We start from the raw sequence: 20301 nt of genomic DNA, 5'->3' as shown, positions 1-20301 counted from the left end.
TCTAATCTCCTGCTGAGCTACTCATCCACACAATCAACCTGGTTTGTCTCAGAGTTCATGACCCACCTTCCCTTTTCCCTTCATTCATCATTTCCCTTATCCACATCCTTACATCCTTCCCTACATCCTTACATCCTTCATTCCTTTAGTTATCCCTCCCTACATCCTTACATCCTTCATCCCTTTAGTTATCCCTCCCCACATCCTTACAATCCTCTTCATCCCTTTAGTTATCCCTCCCCACATCCTTACATCCTTCATCCCTTTAGTTATCCCTCCCCACATCCTTACATCCTTCATCCCTTCATCCCTCCCTACATCCTTACATCCTTCACCCCTTTAGTTATCCCTCCCTACATCCTTACATTCGTCATCCCTTTAGTTATCCCTCCCTACATCCTTACATCCCTTCATCCCTCCCTATAGTACATCCTTATATCCTTCATCCCTTCAGTTATCCCTCCCTACATCCTTACATCCCTTCAGTTATCCCTAACCCTACATGCTTACATCCTTCATCCTTTACTCCTCTCATCACTTGAACCCTCATCCCTCACTCTGTTCATCCTTCACATCCATACCCCTCTTCAACCTTTCATCTCCTCTTCTGATCTCCATGCAGTTGTCTCATTCTAGGTACCGTATGGGGGGCTTGTATTCAGCCCCTCACACAGATTCCTCACCCTGAGTCTCCCCCCTCCAGTTTGTCCCAGAGCAGCCTGACAGACCTCACCTCTCAGGCTACAGTCCATATCACCTGTTAATACATCCTTAACCAACATGTTGTTGCTCCTTGCTAGTGAAGTGTGTCTCCTGACTTTTGGAGCACTTGCTCTAAGCGCTAATATTGCAGCGGATGGGTACACATAGTTTATTTTAAAACGCGCTTTGCCTTGTTATCACGCAATAAGGGCTGTGGCTGTTAGAATAGCCATGGAGGACAAAAGGAAACAAAGGTATTTACCGTCCTGAGAAGGAGACGGTTTAATACCAGACTGAAGACGCACAACTAGCCCACGGTTATCCAACACCTCCTATAAAGGAAGACTTAGAGAGGTCCAGCAACTCGGCTGCAATAACTCATCATGTGGCGAAACACACTTATATTAAATATGACTTAAAACCACTACAAGGTGTTCACCACATGTCCATTCACATCTTTAAAGATGTTAATGAAATAAGAACACATTCACAATACTTCATACGATCAGCATTGTTTTTGAAATATCCATATTCATTCAGTCATTTACAATTCCGCTGCAGTTGCTTTTTAAATAACAAACATTGTGTTTTGTTTTGTTTTATTTGTTCACCAAAAATGTTTATTCTAACAAGGACATTGCCATTCTAGGCAAGAAGAAGAAAGGGCAGCCACAGACAGTTGCAACTGATTCGTCCAGTGCATGTGTAAGGCAAGGCAAGGCAAGGCACGTTTATTTATATAGCACTTTTCAACACAAGGCAATTCAAAGTGCTTTACAGAAAATGAAAGACATTAAGAAAATGGCATTTAAAATCAGTCATTAAAAATAAAAGCTAATAAAAGAAACATTAAAAGGAAAAATACATGGATAAAAGTTACAGTGCCGTTTAAGATATGAATAGTTTAATTAAAAGCAGCGACAAAAAGAAAAGTCTTCAGCCTGGATTTAAAAGTAGTAATTTTGTGTAGCAAAACAACAAAACAACAGTTGTTTGGATGCGATTTCATGACTAATCTAAGGAACTCTTCAGGAATGACCAGTTAATGACAAGCTACTGTGGGCGATAGTGTGGGCTCAAACCTCAAAGAGAATTTGACTGATTAAATAAATGCTGAAATCTACTACTTCTGTTTTCAACTGTTACCTTTGTTCATTAAGATAAGGGAAAACTGGAAGGACCAAAAAGAATTTCCCTCTCAAGTGGTGCCAGTTGACATGATAACAGGACCACAACTTAAAAAGGTCACAATTATTTCTCAAGCTGATAATATTATTGACCAAAACAGCAAATCTTAGTAATTTCCACATCAAGCTGTCAAAACAAAGCTTTCCCTAAATACTGTCACTAGCTAGCAAGCCCAGAGCAGATCAGTCAGTCATGAATAACTGCTGCGGTTCTTCTTTGAAAGTAAAACCACTCTGCCACATCTGAGACATCTGAGGCTCAGTGGAAGAAGGAGGATGCTCAGTGCAGACGGAGAGAAACACAAGGTTTGACGCACAGATCAGATGTGCAGTGTCCTCCTGAGATTGGGTGTAAAGCAAGAAGTGCATCAAAAACGAGCACTTTGTGTTGGCTTTCAGGTTATTTGTGTAAACCCTGCACACTTTGCTGTTGGTCTGCGGTACAGGTGCTCCACAGGCCCACATATTGCTCACATGGTGTCATCCCATTGGAAATGTGCATCATTGTTTTATTATGTAACTGAGTTTTACACTTCATTTTGAAGTCTGCATCATATTTAACAACACTGAAGACATGGAGTTGTGGATTTCCTTGCAGTAAGTAGAGATTAGCGGGCCTGAACAATCTCTCACTTTTCTTTAAACTCGGACCCTGAAATGTTCAACCTTAGCTCATATCATGTGGCTAATAGATGGTATTGTGGTTTTACTAATCAAATTAATCATTCATTGTGTATTGTATGCTTGCTTCTGCAATACGTATGTAATCGGTATTACAAGTTTTAACAGTGTCTTATTTCTTCAATGAGGATTGCAATTTGAAAGATAGTGTGTCGAACATCTGCTAAGGTTCCTAGAGGATTCCCAAGCAATTAATACCCACCTTTAGGACTTACTGTTAAGTATCTTAAACATATCCGAGCATCCATACCAAGTGCAACGTCCATTAAGGGACGAGCTGCCGTTAGCAGACGGTCTGTTAGCAGTATTGGTCTGAAGGGCTCGGCGTGGGGTTTGAAAGGCGCTGGGATGCAGCTCGGCCTTCATCTTGTCCAGTTGAGTTAGTGCTCAGGAAAATGTTACCTAGGTGATACCGTGAGGATTGACAGTATGACCCTTTCAATGTTGTACAAGAGTATGCTACTATCCAATAATCCCCAAATCCTTTAGCCAATACTATAGACTTTTTTTTGTATTGATATTCTTATTTTTAAAATGATCAATTTAATTGTTTATCAGATTTCCTATTTCATAGTCCAGCATACTTCTTTTATAACAAGAGTAGGTGGCCCAACAGGTGATTCGATGTAAATGGTAGTTTTTGATATATTTCCTAAATATATTAAATATAATAATTATGAATTACTCCGGATAGCAATTTGAATGTAATGAAGAGCTAATGCACCTACCTAACTGTAGTGCCAGTTATTATCAATGACTATTTATGATTTTATAAATACAAGTAAGTATTTTATTTTTATTTTGTTTTCATATTAATATTATTGATCATAGAATTTCTTATATAAAAAAAAACACCAACACTTTTGCGGCCCCCCTTTCATCACTTTTGGAACCAAGAGTGAAGTATAGAACCCGTACATAGCCTATGCATTACATTCTGGAGTTTCTTATTTACATGATGTGTTTTAATTTAGATACAGACTTAAAATAGATAGCTCGAACACTTGTTAGCCTACATTCAGAAAACAACAGTGCTAATCATGCTAGTTTAGTTAGCTGGCTAGCTGTTTGTTAAACGACAGTCCTATTTCCGACTCGTAATAAATACAGAAAATGCGACACGTCACACCCACCATAGCTAAAGTAGAGATTAAAAACATGCAGACTTATGTCTCTGGAAACTTCTACATTTGTATTTCTTCTTACATTTCTAAAGCCAGGCCGCACCATGTTTCTAGTCTTGTTGCTAGCTTCCAGGCTAAGTGCCCTGTCTCAGCTCTGGACACACGAGATACCGTGTGCGTTACGTGTGCAATTAAACACGTTAAGAAAATGACAACTTGATAAATATTAATATAAATGCTATTCTACGGAGTGGATGGAAAACACAGAATGAAATAAAACACAAAAATAAGTCACGCTAGGAGTAGTCAATTCGATTTATTTCAAATCATTCAGCTATGGCGAAATAACATAAAAACAAAATGGTTCCCCTTCCTTTTTCTCCTCTTTATTCCAGGCAGTCACTCTTCAGACTCCCCACACTGTCTGAGAAGTTGATCAGCTCCTCCACCTCATCACCTTCCTCCTCCTCCTCCTCCTCCTCCTCTTCCTCCTCCTCTGCCTCCTCTGCCTCCCGAGATGTCTGTGCCTCCCCCTCTCCTCCTCCCTTTCCCCCCAGCTCCAGGTAGCCTTTGGCTCCACTCTTTGTCCCCCCTCCTCCTCCCTCAGCTTTGCTTGTGACAGGCTGAACCATCAGGATGCCTTTACCGAAAATGAGGGTCCCTTCAGGGCTGACTCCCTCGCCCTCTGCCTGGCTGGCTCCGTCAGCACTCAGGGTTTGAGCGCTGGGATCCAGGGTGACGGTGGACTTGCTAGTGCACAGACCCATGATCGATGCCTTCTTGGTGGCTTAAATCAACGAAATGTGTAACAGTGAAATGAGCTCCTTCTCAAAACTCTCTCAGGGGGCTTCGGCTTGTCTAATCTCTGGATCTGACATGAAGCTTTCCATATGCAAGGATGTATATGTTGAATCCCTGCTTGAGGAATCCTTTCACTTCGCTTCTTCTGGTTGGTCGGGCCAAAAGACTCCCAAACTTTGAGAATCGTTGGAAAAATCACTCAAAATCCTTGTTCCTCAATCATTGTGAAAGTCAGACGAAACACAAAAGATAACACGTTCCCTTTTGAAGATTGCAGCTACCAAAGAATCACAGGGATCCTCTTGGCAGCGTCAGAGAGGCCTGTGGCCCATCCACACCGTCTGAATGGGCTCATCTAAAGGACCCAGCTCTCAGAGACAGACTTCCCTTTGCCTGCCTCCAGCTATAAATACAGCCCCAGATCCTTGGACCACTTGACAATTATGGGTGGGGAAAGTGAAGAAGTGCTGTCTCCTCACCAACGTGTACTGAAGTAGTGTTCAGCAAGCGACCGATCCAGTCCATGGACTGCCATGTGATCAGGGCAGATACATGAAGGTCTGATAACTGTGCATTAAAGTTAACCAATGTGAGCGGAGATCTGCTTGAGATGATTAAATGTATGTTTTTCCAAACTCTGTCCGTCTGTCAGTCAGGTGCTCTGCCACAGAAGGTCTCAGCACCTGCATTGTTCTCTGGGCCCTCAGCTGCTCTTCTGAGGGTCCTTGACTTCAGCCCACTGAGCGGTCAGTCTGTTTGAGACAGCTCTGCAGATAGCCAACTGTCACACTTAATCTCCCGTTTTAAAGACCAGGTCCAATGCATTTGATCACAACAAAATACTACAATAATTCTGGTTGCTTTTGTTTGCAATAACTCCACAATCATCTGTAAGGAATGAGTCACCTCGTTCCGCGAACCCAACACCCACCCCACCTGCCACACAAACACACGGAAACATACAGCCAAAGTCTACATTTTCACAATCCAACCGTCTTAGTGATGAAATAAGGACTCTCAAGGCCTGTGTATGCATAGCACCTTTTCTTGGCACTGGATAGAGGCTAAGAGTTTTCATGTTTTTATGACAGTGATATCGCAATAAAGCTGTCGCCGTTGTGCTGCAATTGCCTCAAGCACGGAGGACATTCAACATCCACTGTCCAAAGGTGATGTTATAAAAGAAGCTCTTTTCATTTCTACAGTGCGGAGATCAGGACCCTGAAGTGTGGATTTCTTTTAACCTTTAAAATCAATAGAAGTGTTAGGGCTCTTTCATTTAAATTCTTCAATGCTACTGGAAAGAGCAATGTGTTCTTTTTGTGTGTAGTTAAATGCCTCTTTGGTTAGGTACAAAAACAACTTGTCATGACTTGGCTCAGACTCAGCTAAAAACCGTCAGAAATAAAGACCTTTTCAATTTCAGTTTGACTGTGACGGCTGACTAATTCCATGGTTCAAAGAGATTTGTGTGGCCAGCACCAATCTGATGGCTGCTTATCTCAGTGAGCGCAGCAGCACCCTGTAAGACAGGCTGTTTATGAAAGGGAACATTCACCAAGTTCCTCTGAACTACCACCATTCACTCCAGGCCTCTCCTTATGACATCAGCTTTCTCACACACTGTGATTGAACTTAAGATCGTAGCGATTTCTGGTCTTTGTGTGTCCTGTTCAATAGGCAATAATACATAAAGGGAAAGCGCAGGGAGAATTGTCTATGTGGTTGAGATATAAAGCTTTAGTTGAAGGACCTAATTGTTAGGTAACTAGTTCCATGTTTAGATTGACTCACGGTTTTCCTTAATGTTATCTGAAAGTACTGAAGTAGAAGAGAGCGTGATGGATTGCAGCTTATCTTACTACAGCTCTGTCTATGAGCGTCATGGGGCAACCACAGCTCCCTTTCTGCTACGCTTACAATAAATTACGTAGATGATGTGGAATCAAAGGATTCCCCTTTGCAGTGATTAAGTAATCCAGCCCGGGGAGTTCCAGCGTGGGATGCTCACCGTTGAGATAAATTATTTACATAAGATTTGTACAGCTTCTTTTATTCTAGGGATTATTCATTAAATGCACTTTTTCAATCCAAATATAATTGATCAGCTGTTTTCATCCTGCCCCCCGGCTCTGATACCCGAATGACGTGATATCATAAGAACCCCCCCCCCCCCCCTCCCTGCAGCACACACAGGATGTGACCTACAGGAATACAAATTGTTCAGGGGCCCGGCTTGGATATCAGGAAGTGAATGGCTGTTTATCCTCCACCTAGATGACCAGGTGTCCCACTTTGTGCCGCACAGAATTTTTATATTTTGTCCGACAAATTGAGATAAGGTCCCGCATTTGATCGACAGTAGCCCGTCTAAAACCTGGCTTGTATCCCTGTAATAACCCTGTACAGCAACTCACCTCTGGCCAGCAGAAGACTTCCAACTACTCCTGGACCGTCTGGCTGGCATTGGGATCACTGATGTTGCACTCTCCTGGTTCTCATCATACCTCACTGACAGACAACAGTTTGTACAACTCGGTAATCACAAGTCACAAGAAAGTGCTATTTCACTGGGTGTCCCCCAGGGGTCAGTACTGGGTCCACTCCTATTCATCATATATCTCCTCCCCCTGGGCAAAATCCTCCATCACCATGAGGTTAATTTTCACTGCTACGCCGATGACACACAGGTCTACATTTCCTCCAAACCCACCACTGCCCTCCCCCCAACCTCCCTCACCACCTGCCTTGAGGACATCAGGAGCTGGATGAGCAGGAACCTCCTGAAGCTTAACGGTAGCAAAACTGAGGCCCTGCTCATCGGCTCCAAATCCACCCTCACCAATTCACATATCACCCCAGCATCAAACATCATCATCGACGGCTTCCCCATATCATTCGCTGCCCAAGTGAAAAGCCTCGGTGTCATTCTGGACGGCTTCTCATTCGCACCACACATACAAAACATCACCCGCACCGCCTTCTTTCATCTTCGGAACATCTCCAGACTCCGCTCATCTCTGTCCCAACCCAGCACTGAAATCCCGGTCCACTCATTCGTCACATCCCGGATTGATACTGCAATGCACTTCTGACTGGCCTTCCCATCAAGCTCCTCAATAGACTGCAAATAATCCAGAACTCTGCTGCCCGAATCAGCACCCGCACCAACTCATCCGACCACATCACCCCCATTCTCACTCAGCTACACTGGCTTCCTGTACGCTACCGTATTGACTACAAAAACATTCTGCGAAATTCAGGAGTTTCGGTTTATATTATTCTTTGATAGATTCTATGAATGATCAAAACAAATAAATGGTGAATCAAGCAAAGCTGTCTTTTGGTTATTTATTTGAAGCTTCAAATACACGATATAATAACGGAAAAGGGGGTGAAAAGATTCTCATGAACTCATTTTAGTTCCGGCTCTTTTTGGTGTGAACGCAACATTTCGGAACTATATCGGAACTAAAGTGGGAAAAGTACTGCGGTGTGAACGTGCCTAATGTTCCCATACCACACCAAGACCCCCCCGATATTCTGCATCACCCTATTACATCCCGGGTGACAGTAACGGAGCGTCCACACTACAGCTTCAAAAAAAGCTTGGAGCTGGGCGTGTCTGTAGCTTGGGGATTTTATTCAAGCAACGCGACCAACAACCAATCACATGAATCTCCCGCCCCCGACATACAAAGCAAAAACCCCCGGGGATTGTATGGGAGCAATATATATATAAACTCCCCAAACAGGCGAAAACCTACCAGATTCACCCACTGTCTCTGCCACCTCCCTCCATGCCTGGTTCCTCCGGTTTGTATCCCGGTAGGTGAAGAGGGTCTGGTCATACAAAACCGGGTGATTTGCTACAGCGATAATTAGTTTCTCCTCCAACTTTTTTTGAAATATAGAAATGAACGGCGGGATATCTCTCCCAGCTTAGACGCGGTTTGATTGGCTACGGCTTGAGCTGTCAGATTTTCCGAAACGGGATTTAATTGGCTGGCGCTGGCTACTCCGGCGTCTCCGGCGTCAGAGACGGACCGCTCTGCTACCCACAATTCAGTTCGGCGAAAAAGCGAGGCAACGTGACGTCACCCCATTCAAAGTGAATGGGCAGATTGAAGCTGTCGACGCTGTCGACGCTGTAATGTGGACGGGCCGTAAAGAGAAGGTCACTTTGGAACTGTGTAAGATGGAGCTTTATCAATGCCCGTAGCGAAATTCAGGAGTTTCGGTTTATATTATTCTTTGATAGATTCTATGAATTCTAGGTTTTTACTTTTTAGCTCAAGGGCTGAGGAGCCCCTATATATTCAAAAAAATTACCACACAAAAAATCTATAATGAGAGACATTTAAATACACCTGTGGGGGAAACTTCTGCAGCAATGGAGAGTCAGGACTCAGAGAGACACGAGGAGAGCTGGAGCTTTGAAGGCAAACACTGGTGGTTTATTTGGAGCTTCGGCCGGAGAATTGACAAGACAGGTGGTGCGTCACGAGTTGACACAGCGGCTGCCAAACCAATTCTGAAGAACTCTTTCTGCAGCTCGAGGTTTTATCTAGTTCGGAGTGTAATAATCAACAGTCATCAGATCGTCATCAGTGAGACTAAACAATGATGGACCCTGACTCTAACTAGAGCTCTTGTCTAGAAAAGAATGCGCGCCAGGGAACCTTCGTCCCTGAACAGTAAACAACCTCATGGTTGTGCTCTGTCATAGACTGGCAACAACAATGCGCCCAAGCTGCTCCTCCTTAAGAGAGATAGCAGCAACAGGGGACAGGGGACAGGGGTTGCTGCATATCTCTGCTGATGATGTAGAGAGGTTAGAGCAGGGGTGTCCAAACTTTTTTCGCTGAAGGTCATATACAGAAAAAAAATCAAAGGGCTGGGCCCCTCACTAGAGGTGAGGTACACAGCCTTTTAGGTTCATTTATAATTCAGCAAAATCAATCAAATGTAGGTAAATTATGCTTTCTACTTGAACATGATTTAAGAAACATCACAGCTCTCCATAGGGTTTCAGTTTTCCTGTTGCAGCTCATCCCTTAAAACAGAAGCCTCAGATTGCTTATAATAAGGGGAAATATGAAGGGTCTATTTAAATCTTGTTATGGAATAAAACAAATATTTGTTAGAACATGTTCTCAGCTCTAATTGACTTGTGATATGCGCCGGTGAAGATGGCCACATTGTCTTTTGGCTCCTTTCCAACTTTGCCCTTTTTCGTATTTTTTAGTGTTTATTTACTTTTTGCCATTTGCTTTTAACATGGTCCGTAACATGCAAGCCGACCGCACCTACTCTGCTATACAATATAGCAGAGAGGAACTTCTTCACACCAGAAACTTTGTGGACAATAGCCCACCGACAGACAATAGAGATTTGCCATGGCTGCCTGTTGCTGTCCTACCTGAGAGACGCAGGAGGAAGACCAAGCGGGGGTCCTGCGCCGGGCTGCTGGTCAGATTGAGGAAACGAGAAAACCGACCCCCTCTTCCGAGTATTCAATCAATCAATCAATCAATCAATCAATCAATCAATGTTTATTTATACAGCCCAATATCACAAATGTTACATTTGTCTCAGTGGTCTTCACAGTGTGTACAGAATATCAGTATGACAATATGACACCCTCTGTCCTTAGACCCTCTGTCCTTAGACCCTCGCATCGTACAAGGAAACACTTCCGAAGAAAACCCACAGTTTAAAGGGAACATGGGAGAAACCTCAGGGAGAGCAACAGAGGAGGGATCCCTCTCCCAGGACGGACAGACGTGCAATAGATGCCGTGTGTAAATCGAAAAGATAATACATTTACAACATAGGTAGTCCAAATGTTTGGAAATGCATGTGTGTATAATAGGAAGATGAATCCACGAGGATGTCAGCAATCCTGTGGGAGCCATCAGGGAAGTAGTGTGATGAGAGTCAGGCAGGACCGCAGAGACAGGTTCAGCCACGACTCGAAGTCCAGGACTCAGATCCAGAACTCAGGATAGAGGATCCAGGACACACGACCACAGCAACAGGATTAGCCTCGACTCAGGATCCTGGCGTATATATGGACACAAAAAAAGAGATTTGGGGGAAACTGGGTTAATCGGAACATGAGAGTACACAGGTACAAACAGACAGAAAGACGGAGTAAGGTGTCCCCCCAACAGTCCAAGCCTATAGCAGCTAAACTAACGTGTCTACATACATGCACACCCTTCGGATAGGTTGAGGGAAAGGCTAGCAAGTAAGAAGTAGGAAACAGAGGTGGAAAGGCACATGCAGGGCAGTGGCGGTTCTAGACCAATTTGACTGGGGGGGCCACTGGGGGACCAGTTATTTTCTGAGGGGGGCACAATAAATGCAGGACGAAAAAGAGAACTAGACAGTATGAAGTAATTGCGTATAAGAAAACAATGCAATACAGTTATTTGTATTTGTTTCAGTACACTTATTTATTTCAGATATATCTTATACCATATCATATTTATATAAAAATAAAGGCAATGAACAGTTACATCTCTACTTTACATCTACAATTACACGGATACAATAGTTTAACTCACCTTCAATTATCGTGGTAGTCTCTCGAAACGTAGGTTTCAGTTAGTCTTTCTTGGATGCAACAGCCTCTGATGATCCGAGATGTAAAGTGTTTGTTCGCGCGCTTCAGCCGGACAGTGAAAGTGAGTGCACCGCTCTAATGGGTCCTGAGTGCACCGCTCTAATGGGTCCGACTAGAATGACGAATAACGTTAGTTCCGCCTATTCCGTCATTCAATAAATCGTAGAGAGGCACCATAGAGAGGATGCTGACCTTCTACAGGTGCTCCATAGAGAGGGTCCTGACCTTCAGGTGCTCCATAGAGAGGATCCTGACCTTCAGGTGCTCCATAGAGAGCATCCTGACCTTCTACAGGTGCTCCATAGAGAGCATCCTGACCTTCTACAGGTGCTCCATAGAGAGGATCCTGACCTTCTACAGGTGCTCCATAGAGAGGGTCCTGACCTTCAGGTGCTCCATAGAGAGGATCCTGACCTTCTACAGGTGCTCCATAGAGAGGGTCCTGACCTTCAGGTGCTCCATAGAGAGGATCCTGACCTTCTACAGGTGCTCCATAGAGAGCATCCTGACCTTCTACAGGTGCTCCATAGAGAGGATCCTGACCTTCTACAGGTGCTCCATAGAGAGGATCCTGACCTTCTACAGGTGCTCCATAGAGAGGATCCTGACCTTCTACAGGTGCTCCATAGAGAGGATCCTGACCTTCAGGTGCTCCATAGAGAGCATCCTGACCTTCAGGTGCTCCATAGAGAGGATCCTGACCTTCAGGTGCTCCATAGAGAGGATCCTGACCTTCTTCAGGTGCACCATAGAGAGGATCCTGACCTTCTACAGGTGCTCCATAGAGAGGATCCTGACCTTCTTCAGGTGCACCATAGAGAGGATCCTGACCTTCTACAGGTGCACCATAGAGAGGATCCTGACCTTCTTCAGGTGCTCCATAGAGAGGATCCTGACCTTCAGGTGCACCATAGAGAGGATCCTGACCTTCTTCAGGTGCTCCGTAGAGAGCATCCTGACTGGCTGCATCACGGCCTGGTGAACATGGTCTACCATGTTCTACCATGGTTCATTTGGCAGGGGCTAACAGGAGCTGGCTGACATCGTGCACAGTGGCACATGCTCTACTGAACATACTAATGTCATGATATGTCATTCTATCCATACATGTACTACAGTAACTTCTTCATAATCTATCTATTGTTGATTTGAGAGATGTATTGTTGACATGTTGTTACGTGTGCTGAGGACGGGCTCTGTATTTGATTTACTGTAAAGATCAGACTTTATTTGAATTGAAGAGAGCAGATCACATTACATTATGTGATTATCAGTATATCCTCAGTTCATATCATAGCAAGGCAAAATTAACTGTTTCATGTATAAAATACAGTGTATAACAAACTGTATTTTAACAAACGGTGCAAAGAGATAACTACAACAGCGTATTAAGGCAAAGGGAAATAAACTAATTCAAATAGAGGGGGGTAATATAGAGAGAAGAAAAGTGATATACTGTATATATGTATATGAGTAAAAAAATGTAAATTCTCAATTTTCTTTGAATATTATGACGATGATCATTTCAATGATTGGCTGCTTTGTAAAGGCCCTGTCACACTGTCCCGAAATTGACACCCGATGGACACACGATAAAGGAAATGTTCGAATTCGGCTGTGATCGTAGCAACATCGGGCCATTCGTGAGGGCATCTAAGCCATCGTATGACCGCCGGTGGAGTTTCTCAGGCTCCGGCAGCAACTTCGTGAGCGGCAACTTCATAAGGCACTCGTGAGGGCATCTTGTCAAATCGTGTCATCTTCGTATTATCATCGGTGCATTCACCCTCACTCTGATCGGGGCGAATGCCCGATGGCACCGAGGATAACAAGATGCCCTCACGAAGGGCAAACTTGACACACGAATTCAACACGAAAATGAACCTTCGCAAGGTCCTTCGGCAATTTTTTGGCATGCCAAAGATTTTGCCACCACTCACGAAGTTGCTGCCGGAGCCTGAGAAACTCCGCCAGTGGTCATACGATGGCTTAAGATGCCCTCACGAATGGCCCGATGTTGCTACGATCACAGCCGAATTTGAACATTTCCTTTATCGTGTGTCCATCGGGTTGTTTTATTGCACAACAAAATCATGTAAACATATTATGTAAATAACCCAATTTGTGTTCTGTGAAACTAAAAAGGATATAATATATTATTTTGAAGGACAGTTGACAGGAAGTTGTTGTTGTTATGGAAACAACATTACGGAGAAAACGTAATATTTTCTACATATAAAGACGGAGAAAGTAAAGAACAAAGTCTGAAGATATCAGTACAGTATCATAGTACTGTAACATAATTGTTTGTGTTACTTTCGTTGCAGTTGTATGTCTTAAATGTAATGTAAATGTTGCCTTCGTGTGTGGTTCGGGGCCATCTTCGTGCGAAATTCACAATTCCATATTCGTGTGTCCATCGGGTGTCAATTTCGGGACAGTGTGACAGGGCCTTTACGGCAAGCAGCCATTAGCCGTTGAAACACTGTGGGAAACTTCACATGACTGTCTAAAGGAGATATTTTATTTACATGATATTGATTTGGTAAATAAAATAAAGCGTTTATTCAGCCGAGTAAAGTACTTTATTATTGCTGGACATTTTTAGAAGACTAGGGAGAAGTGCTTTAAACTCATAACTCATTCATAATCTTTATACAACATAAAAAGGGACCTGAGAGCAAGGCTATGCTTGGATTAGAGATAACACATTTTCACACAATTAAAGTACCTCATTAGGGCCCAATGTCTTTACAGGACACTTCCCCCGTCTGAATCAAATAAAGCACACATTATATCCATTCAAATTATTTGTCTTACTCTTATAATGTATATTACAGAGGAGGTATTTCTTTTATCATGATTTGGATGTCCATGAAGAGGTTCCCATCTTGCTAAGCTGCTTCAGAAAGGAGAGAAAGAGCCGGTAACGGAGGTGATCTCTGGGCCCATAGATCTCGGCCTCCGTTACGCATTGTATAGCTTCATTGTTGGTGATTGTGTGCACCTGGTGCCCTGTGTTGTCTCCTCCCCCCTCACCTGTGTCTTGTTGGCTTGGTTAGTCTGTGTGTATTTAGGCTCTGTGTTTCCTGTTAGTGTGTGTGAGAGCCTTGTTGCTGGTGACGGTGTTCACGTGGACAGTCATATTGAGGCTGTGTCATGTACCACAATGAGAAAGAAATGCCCACACCGGGTTGTATTTCGGACGTTCTGCCTCTGCCTCCTTGCTTGGTCGGGCCGCTCAACGCTCAGCTCCACAGAGCCTGAATCCTGTTAGGCTAACTGCAGCTCTGATTGGATCTTCCCGTCCCTCACTCAGGAGAAGGAGCTGATATAGTGAGAGCACCTGGGGAATGTCTGTAGATGAGTTTCTCTCCTCTGGCAACACTGCTGACCTTCACTGTCTTGTGCAGCTTTACAAGGCCATCAGAGTGATCAGCAACAAGGCAGCGAGACAAGAGGATGGGCTGCCACACAGAGCTCCATTTTGGCAAGAGCATTGTGTCAGGACGGGTAGACCTCTGTCCTGCCTGTCCCTCTCATGGGTTCTCCTCCTTCCTCCTTCCTTCTCCTTCCCTGTCTCCCCCTTCCACCTCTCCCTGAGCTCCTGTCTGCCAGCAGGTGGAGACAGAGACAGGGAGAGGTCGTCCAGCACAGGTGAGGACGAGGACGGGTCGGGGCAGTCCAGCCAGTCTGCACTGGAGGATCGAGGGTACCCGTCCTGCACTGGGGAGCCTGGAAAGAGGAACTTCCAGTAGGAGTCTCCTTTGAAGAGATAGACCGAGCCTGCAGAAGAGGGAGAGAATCAACAGCCTGGATAAGATAAAGGTGATTGTGTTCTAGTCAATAAGCAACAAGCTGAAGTCACTACAAAGGGCAGCAGATGTGCCAACATGTTTTGCTGAGTTGCATACGATTTAAACATAAGGGAGGCAGTGGCCTAGTGAGTTGATGTTCGGATCAGGGGAGCACAGAAACCCCACTGCAGTCAGCATGTCGTTGTGTCCCTGAGACATTTCAAGTCGCTTTGGATAAAAGCGTCTAACAAGTGACATGTAATATAAAATGGCATAAAAGAGAGATCTACAGAAAATAGAGCCTTATAGTTTGTTAACAAAGTTTTAAAGCGAAGAAAGGGTTCAGACAATAATAGTTCACTAATATAAGGATTTGTATTTCATGGCTGTAAACTGCAGATTGATGTATGTATAAATTAGTAGGTAAGTTAGTTTGAACACAGTAGTACATATTTGAATTTATGAGGGAAAGAAATAACTCGGTTCCTCATCAGAATGACAGGAATGGCTGGCCCACTTGAACAATCGGACTGTGTCAGAATCGCATCGAAAAAGAAGAATATGAACATGACGTTGGAAAATGTGCTTTAATGTTGAAAAAGCTCTTTATTGTTCTCATACTGCCTGTGCTGCAGCACCTCTTTTCACCCTCTGTCTGAAACCAGAGCCCAGGCTGCTCTGATTGGTTAGCCGGCAAAGCTCTGTTGTGATTGGTCAACCGCTTATACCTCATTCACACCAACGGTGTTTCGGGGCTGGTTCGGAGCTGGAGCTTGAAAAGCACCGGGTTTTCCTGTTCACACCGCAGCGGAGCAGCCTCTTAGCTCCGGAATCCGGTTCGTTTCAAGCACCAAAAAATTGTCCAGCTAGAGCAAAAGCACCGCATACGTCACGCTTACGTCGAGGCGGGGGCAGGGGTGGGATCAACTCCTGAACAACAACAAAAAGCCGGCGTTTTATCCAGTTTGTACACAACGATGGAGAAACGTAACAAGCAGCAGTGGTCCACTGAAGAGACCCAACCTGCTGGGAATCTGGTCTTCCGAAGAGGTGCAGAGGAAGCTGGAGCACAATCGGCCATTGTTGTCGGTGTGAGCTGTGAGGGGTTTCCGCGCGGTTTGGCTTTATGAAGCAGACACGCAAACGGTTACGTCATGACGCAAACAATGACGCAGCACCAGTCGGACTCTGGGAGGTGTGAAAAGAGCCGGAGCTAAACCGAAGAACCGGTTCTGAACCTGAAAAGCTCTAGCACGGAGCTTGATCCGGAGTTGCGTTGGTGTGAATGAGGTGTTAGAGATGTCCCGCCCCATAGCCTTTAGCGTACAATGTTTGCTGGAGCGCTAGCAACTAGAAGCTCAACAATCGAAATACTCATAAGGCCTTTTTAATATGATCCACCTCAGAATGCAGAGAATACGGAGAAGTGATGTCATAGCCACGAACCCTACACATGTATATATAAAGATATATGTGTGATTTTAACATCAAGTCAAACACCATGACACAATTCCATCAGATTAATGATAAAAACCTAGAGGACATTATACAACTTCTGAAGTCCTCCTCCTGCTGCCTTGATATTATTCCAACAGGATTTTTCAAAGATGTTTTGCCTTGCATGGCCTCAGATCTACTTCATATAGTAAACAAGTCTCTTCACTCAGGTATTTTTCCACAGGCCCTGAAAACTGCAGTCATTAAACCGCTCTTAAAAAAGAATAATCTAGATGCTTCAGTAATGAACAATTACAGGCCCATATCAAACCTGCCATTTCTAGGTAAGATCATTGAAAAAGTGGTTTTTCAACAGTTGAGTAATTTCTTGCATTTAAATAACTGTTTCGATGTGTTCCAGTCAGGCTTTCGTCCAAACCACAGCACTGCGACTGCTCTTGTAAAGGTCTTTAATGACATCCACTTAAACACAGACAGTGGCAGAACTTCAGTGTTAGTATTATTAGATCTCAGTGCTGCGTTTGACACTGTTGACCACAGCATATTACTAGACCGACTGGAAAACTGGGTGGGACTTTCGGAAACAGTTCTAAATTGGTTTGAATCCTACTTAAAGGACAGAAACAACTTTGTTTCTATAGGTACATACACATCTGAGTTGACAAATGGGCTCCATCTTGAGGCCTCTTCTCTTTAACGTCGACATGCTACCACTGGCTCAGATAATGAAAAACAACAAAATAAGTTACCATAGCTATGCGGATGACACACAAATGTACGTAACAATTTCACCAGGAGACTATGCTCCAATTCAAACACTGAGTAAGTGCATTGAACAAATCAATGACTGGATGTGTCAGAACTTTCTCCAATTAAACAAAGATAAAACTGAGGTAATGGTTTTTGGAGCCAAGGCAGAACGTATAAAAGTTAGCGCTGAGCTTCAGTCTGCAATGTTCAAACCAACAGATAAAGCCAGAAATCTAGGTGTAGTCATGGACTCTGACCTGAGTTTCAACAGTCACATTAAAACAGTTACTAAATCAGCCTACTATCACCTAAAGAACTTATCTAGGATTAAAAGACTAATGTCACAGCAGGATTTGGAAAAACTTGTCCATGCTTTTATCTTCAGTAGACTGGACTACTGCAATGGTGTCTTCACAGGTCTCACTAAAACATCTATTAGAAAGCTGCAGCTGATTCAGAACGCCGCTGCTCGAGTCCTCACTAACACTAAGAAAGTGGATCACATCACTCCTGTTCTGAAGTCTTTACACTGGCTTCCTGTGTGTCAAAGAACTGATTTCAAAATACTGCTGCTGGTTTATAAAGCACTGAATGGTTTAGGCCCAAAATACATTTCTGACCTGCTGCTAAATGATGAACCATCCAGATCTCTCAGGTCTTCAGGGACTGGTCAGCTTTCTGTCCCCAGAGTCAGAACTAAACATGGAGAAGCAGCGTTCAGTTATTATGCTCCAAATATCTGGAACAAACTCCCAGAAACCTGCAGGTCCGCTGCAACTCTGACTACTTTTAAATCCAGGCTGAAGACTTTTCTTTTTGTCGCTGCTTTTAATTGAACTATTCATATCTTAAACTGCACTGTAACTTTTATCCATGTATTTTTTCTTTTTATGTTTATTTTATTAGCTTTTCTTTTTAATGACTGATTTTAAATGCCATTTTCTTAATGTCTTTCGTTTTTTGTAAAGCACTTTGAATTGCCTTGTGTTGAAAAGTGCTATATAAATTGCCTTGCCTTGCCTTGCCTTGCCTTGCCTTGCCTTGCCTTGCCTTGCCTTGCCTTGCCTTGCCTTGCCTTGCCTTGCCTTGGTGTAAGGCTCCTGGGCAGTTCAGGTTATTAGGTGTGTTATTACCTGTGACCACATTACTTGAACCTAACCATTATTCCACTGTTACTGCGGGGAAAGGCAGGCACATCTGTACACACCCTCGCTGTCTGTGGTGATGCCACTCACTCCCTCTCTGAGGAGCTGAGTCCAGTCGTCTTCTTGCTTCTCTTCCTCAGCGTTTGCCATGTTCCCCCACACAGGACCCTCCTCTGGCTCCCAGACAAGACCCCACCTCTCTGCTGCTGCTTCCTCCACTTTGTCTGCTCCATCTAAGCTCAGCCCCATCCTGAGGGAGGAGAGGGGCTGAGGGAAGCCCTCCTGGAGCGACAGATCTCTGAACAGCCAGAACTGAGAACCTGTAGCAAGACACAGTTGGAGATGTCAATCTTTTATGAATGAACTTTGTAACTGATCCATTTATTCATTCATGCTTTTCATAAGTAAGAAGAATAATCCTGTATAAGTTGAATAAAGTATAATTAATATCATGTATTAAAATTATTATACCACTGATAAAGATGATGGCATGATCTGAGGGTCTCTCCAGCACAGCATGCAGCTGAGGCAGGTCAGGAGGTAGAGCCCTCCACAGCCTCCTGACTGAGGCCCCCTGACTCGATACCAAGCCCCCACCATTGACTCGCCACATAGTCAGACCTGGAGGGACAATAAGGACCAGTGGTGCAAGGTGTCAGTGCCAGACAGTTGTCATCTTCACAAAATGAATGTCTTTTTTCTATTTGTGCACTCAGACCTTTGAAGAAGAAAGTCTCTCCTCGGATCCTTGCCACTGCATCAAAGCTGGTGTTACAGCGGTCTATGAAGGGGCTGAGGGGGACACCTTCAGTCAGTACTTCACAATTATTAGAACCTTATGTTGGGCTCATTTGTTCTTATTCGAAGTGCATCTACTGTGACTGGAAGAGAATTAGCAATGCATTGTGAAGCAGCAGTATTACAAAGTCACTTCTTTGACAGACAGGAAGCCAGGGCAAAGACCTCAGAGTTCTTCTGTGGTTTGAACATTGACGACCGAGCTGAGTTCAGACTTTTCATCGTTCGTCGTTAGTTGAAAAATACCTCAGTTTATCTTTATTTAATTAAAGAAAATTCTGATATCCAGTCATTGCTTTTTTGCAATGCACTCACTCAGTGCTTGTATTGGAATCATAGTCCCCTTGGGAAATAGTTGTGGACATTTTACTTGTCCACCCTGCATAGTTATGGTAACTTATTTTGCTGTTATCCATTTCTGAGCCTGTGGAGAGAAGGGGACCCAGGGTGGAGCCTTGAGGAACTTCACATGTCATATTTGACAGCTAAGATTTGTAATGTAGAAACAGAGTAGTCCTCAAATCAGTAAAGAAGGACTAACCATTTTTCCAGCTGGTCTAATATGCTATGGTTGATGTTTTAATATCTTACCCATATTTGTGATGATGGTGGTGACCTCTGTGGCGAAGCTGAGGGTCTGGGGCGAGGCGTGGAGCATCAGTGGCCAGCAGCTGGTTCCTTTTCCCTAAATCAGAAGATCAAATCTAATCAGATACTATATATATATATAATAATGATGTAGCATAAAAATGCTCACAACGTTATGCTCAACAGCTGCTGATTGGCCCGGAGAAGCATAATGACTTTAGAAAAACACCGCAGTCACATATTTTCTAACAGTGAATGTCTTTCTTTGGAAACTTAAGTCTTAACAATACATGGCTTTCACTTTTCAGCATATTGTGGAGGATAAAACCGTCTGTACTTCCTCGATAACAAACAACTGGTTCAACGTTGTCCTCATTTAGCCAAGCACGCTATGTGGCCATTTTGACTATCTGAATATGTTAAGTCCTCATAATGAATTCATTATGTCTTCTTTCTATGGTGGTGTTGTGATGCTAGACTATATTTGGTTCTTGATATAATATATGCATCCTCATGTGCCAACCATGCATTTGCACCATTTATTCTCATTGTAGACAATCTGGTGTTTAAACTCAGCTGTGAGAAAGGTCTACTTTGCCTTACCATAGAGCTGAGTGATGTGCTCCAGATCTTGAGCTC

General features: G+C 43.7%; 1 protein-coding gene across 1 annotated transcript in view; it reads right to left on the bottom strand.

Moving 5' to 3' along the window:
- Window positions 1–13744: 13744 nt before the first annotated feature.
- Window positions 13745–20301, bottom strand: part of LOC117453472 (matrix metalloproteinase-17-like) — an 11376-nt gene continuing 4819 nt past the window's right edge. The window contains exons 2-7 of the mRNA XM_071204512.1: window positions 20266–20292; window positions 19666–19759; window positions 18995–19068; window positions 18748–18897; window positions 18339–18596; window positions 13745–14912 (exon numbers count right to left, since the gene is read on the bottom strand). Coding sequence (XP_071060613.1) covers window positions 14542–14912; window positions 18339–18596; window positions 18748–18897; window positions 18995–19068; window positions 19666–19759; window positions 20266–20292 — 974 coding nt within the window. The 3' untranslated portion in view covers window positions 13745–14541. The remainder of the gene's footprint in view (window positions 14913–18338; window positions 18597–18747; window positions 18898–18994; window positions 19069–19665; window positions 19760–20265; window positions 20293–20301) is intronic.

The sequence above is a fragment of the Pseudochaenichthys georgianus genome, chromosome 10 (assembly GCF_902827115.2).
Source record: "Pseudochaenichthys georgianus chromosome 10, fPseGeo1.2, whole genome shotgun sequence".
Classification (NCBI taxonomy): domain Eukaryota; kingdom Metazoa; phylum Chordata; class Actinopteri; order Perciformes; family Channichthyidae; genus Pseudochaenichthys; species Pseudochaenichthys georgianus.
This window is presented reverse-complemented; position numbering and strand designations above follow the sequence as displayed.